At 36.9% G+C, this 3,971-nt stretch overlaps 1 protein-coding gene across 1 annotated transcript in view; it reads right to left on the bottom strand.

The window, feature by feature from the left end:
* LOC108574689 (muscle M-line assembly protein unc-89-like) overlaps positions 1–3,971 on the bottom strand; it is a 49,952-nt gene that overhangs the window by 6,071 nt on the left and 39,910 nt on the right. Inside the window, exon 5 of the mRNA XM_017937351.1 lies at positions 1,741–1,909. Within this exon, the coding sequence (XP_017792840.1) occupies positions 1,741–1,909 (169 nt within the window). The remainder of the gene's footprint in view (positions 1–1,740; positions 1,910–3,971) is intronic.

The raw sequence follows: 3,971 nt of genomic DNA, 5'->3' as shown, positions 1-3,971 counted from the left end.
AGTTTAAATATTATTTGGAAAATTGTGTAGGTAATTGATAAAAATTAATTCTTTACTTTTGAGACAATTTCTTTTCTTCTTTAGCTTGTAAATGTGGTTAAAAAATAGAGAAAAATTGATGGACCAATAAAGTCGTGAAAAAGAGTCTTGAAATTGTCACCTCTTTGAGCTTTCGAATAGAAATAACCCCTTAAATGTCAAGCTACAATATCCAGTATTAGCTTGTGAACAAATCAGCGACAAATTGGGAGGTATGTATGATTTTGTCCACTCTTCCCTATATTTCCCCGGAAAATGGTATCTGAAGAGATGTAACACAGGACGCAAAAACCGGTAACAGATCTCTGTTACCCGGTGATCGGTCAAAAATTCGCGACACACGCAATCAACCACGCCTCTCTCGATCCTGTATCACGCGAGCCACGAAAGTAAAACCGGCAGGTATGCGGACTAATGCACCTTTGGTCCTTACGAAACCTGGCGAATAGGTGAACGTCCAGGCACACGCGTGGACAGGTGAACCGAATCGTGACAATAATTATTTTCACTGGATCAATTCCTGTTTAGCGGTGTCCTGTCGCTAAAATGTTGCACGCTGGACTCGTTTCGATGGAGCACAGCTGATAGCAGGCAGGTTTTATCATGGAAGCTTTAATATTCGTTTATAAGGGGAAACGGGTGTAGGCAATTTGTGGAGAAAGTGGGCACAAGTTGAATTTGATTGGAAAAAATGAATAATGGATCGGATTACATAGACCAGTTTATTTATTTATTTATTTTCTTTTCAAGGAAAGAGTTCAGCTGTTTTCCGAGTATTTAATTAAGGAATTTGGTGAAATTTGTGTAATTAACATGTTGATTACTTAGCAAATTTCTTCTGGTACTCTTTGTGCACGGAGTGTTTTTCAAGTATTTTTTGTTTTATTCGAATAATCGATGTTTCGCTTAATTAACGTAAAATTATTAATTTCACGTGTGCGATTTAAAAGTTGAATAATTCAGAATAATTAATAACGACACAAATACGCCGTGCAGTTTTCCAACCACGGTGTATGTGACAATATTAACTGTGATTTACCGATAAAATAAATAATTCAATATTTACTTTTAAAATGCAAAACATAGAACAGAATTAATTGTAGACGGGGTTAAAACAGGGCTGCACGTGCTAAAACTAAAAATCACAAGGAAACAATTTTTCAGTTACCAAAATATATCGAAACTTACTTTTTACTTTATACAGGTATAATCTCGCAATATTTTATAATTCTATTAATCAATGAAAAATAAACTGCTCTATAGGCACGCACAGCCTGTTTCATATTCAGTCTTCAATTACTATCAATGAATAATAAATAAATAAAAATAAATTTTTCATCTAAAAATCAAGTTAAAATAATCCAATCTTTTTTAACCCTTATGTCAACAATCGGGTACTCGGCTACCCTTTTGCACAATTCTCGCTTAAAATATTTGATCTTCCAGGTAAAAGATTGAAATATCCGGCCAGGTCGTTGTTATTTCGCGCATTTCCTATCCGTGTTTGCCTCGAGTTTAGAATTTTGTTATCAAAAAACTACTAAAATTGGACGATAAAGTAGACGACAATTGCGGTTATTGACATAGGGGTTAATCTAAAGAAAAACATAAATTTCAGTAGAGGAATTTCAATTGAAATTTACGAGAAATTGCTCTCTATTGAGAAACAGGTGAGTGTAATAAAGTTGTTCATTAACATACCTTAGAGTGACCGCGTTGTTGCCATAGAGTTCCAGGTTCAGGTTGTAGAATCGCTCGCTTTTACTGCAATCAACCTCGTCCACCCTTTCACAGACCCTGGTTTCCTGATCGAAGACGGTTCCGTTCAGACAGAGGAACTTTATGTCCATAATCTCGTCTGAAACCAAGTCTCATGGTGAAGGACAGGGTCATTATTCGGGGATACTCTTCTGGGTCATGGTTCTCGAGAAGCCTCCACGCCTCTCGATAATCCAAACTAATTTTAATCACTATAGTAATTTGCTAAACGAATATTAAACGTAATGTAATGGAAGCATTGCAATGTATGGACTAGTTTAATGTGAAAGTGTGAATTTCTACTGTTAATTTCCGAATTATGGACGTTGGAATTCCTTCAGAAGCTTCTCTGAGATAATTCCCTTGCCTGAAAAAATTCCGGCAATTCTAGAATTCATTTCCGAAGTCTGGATCGTGGAATTCCGACGGAAAAAATTGCACATACGATACCAGTCATTTTTGAGGCTTGGAATACGAAATGCCCTCAGAAAGATTCTGGGCATAATTTCTCAGTTTCGTTCAGAAAAGGATCGCGCCGATGATTTCTCAGTTCAACGGCATAAAATTAGACGCAACAACGACGATCATTCGTTCAACGACAGATGATTGTGTCGTACTGAGAGCCGATCTCTCGGTATTGTAAATCGAGAGTTTGTTTAAGCGTTGAGTGCGATACGGGACTGCGTGAAGGCACTTGGGACATAGACCAGACGGCGGGTCATAAAAATGGGAAAATACCCATCGCCGGCGAAAACTATGCCTGCAGTCAGTCACAGCCGAAACATAGTACGATACACACCCTCTTCTTTAACCGTAGTTTTATATATCCTCGACCGCTCCGCCTTTTTGCTAAGATCCTTTTCCTACAGATTGTTTATTTCAGGTGTTCACCGGTGCAGCGACGTGTTTTTACGCGTTCATCGGCTTCGATATAATAGCGACCACCGGCGAAGAGGCGACGTCAATCATTTTTTTTTCTTTTCGTTTTGGATGAGGGAGAAGGAATTACTCGACGTACATTTTATTTATTCAGAATATAGAAATGTAACAGTATGTAAGAATTTTCAAATCTGTTACAGCATGAATCTGTAATAAACGGTGTTAAATAAGCGATAATTATTTTTAGAAAGTAGAGCAAAGAGGGGAATTTAGTTGGTGTAGATTTTATTTCTACCAAGTGGATGAGGAAATGGAAAAGTGCGAATGAAAAGATTGCCATTTACGGTGTGTGTAGGAACTTTCCAAAACGTAATATTTACGATATTTACAACGAACGAATACAACAATATTCTATAAGTAACAGAACAGAATTTCTAATTCTATATTTTTCAGGAATAAATTTTTCAAATATACTTCAAATACCAATCCACTTTCCAAAAGTGATTACAATTTTTGCAAGAAAAAATCACGTCACGAAAAGTGGAAGCATTTTCAAGAAAACAATTTCATGTCGTACAATTACAAGTGGCTAAAAAAAAAAAATACGTTTCAAGAAAATTATAAATACTCTTGGACAAGCTATTCAAAAATGATGAACGTGCATTGACAAAATTTTGCAGAAAACAAAGTACACACTGTACTGTAATTACAATACGATTTAAAAATTTCATATTAATACAATTTTGAATATAATTGTATAATTTATAAATTGTACATGTATCTTTTGAAAACCCTCTCTTTTCCTTTCCGCAATTTTAAACTAGTTCACCTGTTCACTGCTGAATGAATAAATAAATAAATAATTTTCTAAAAAGATAATTGAAAAAATGGAGAAAAATTAATGACACGCGGATGTTCGATTAAAGGTTAGACAATCAAGTCGGTCCCTCGTGACGAATCGAAGCCAGACGCTCTCGACTTAGGTCAGTAAACGTTCCTCGACGACCGTGACATTCTCTTCCTAGTGATCTCTCGATCGATTACAAAACTTCGATCCGCGTTCGCCAGGCCTCCGGGCGGGCCTCTCGATCGTTCGATCGATTTGTCGAGCCACGACGCCCATTCCACCTGACGTCAACTTAATTATCGATTCTAATTGTCACGACACTGGGCTCGATCGATCGATCGATCACCTGGGCAGCTTGCCTCCAACTGATCGATCGGGATTCGTTTAACGTCGATTCGATCTTTTTCTTTCTCGTGGAAAAAAAGTGGAAGCGATGTGAATTAGAGGA

This window comes from Habropoda laboriosa, unplaced genomic scaffold, assembly GCF_001263275.1.
Source record: "Habropoda laboriosa isolate 0110345459 unplaced genomic scaffold, ASM126327v1 scaffold12, whole genome shotgun sequence".
Taxonomy (NCBI): Eukaryota; Metazoa; Arthropoda; class Insecta; order Hymenoptera; family Apidae; genus Habropoda; species Habropoda laboriosa.
The sequence above is the reverse complement of the archived record's forward strand: the minus strand, read 5'-3'. Positions and strand labels throughout refer to the sequence as shown.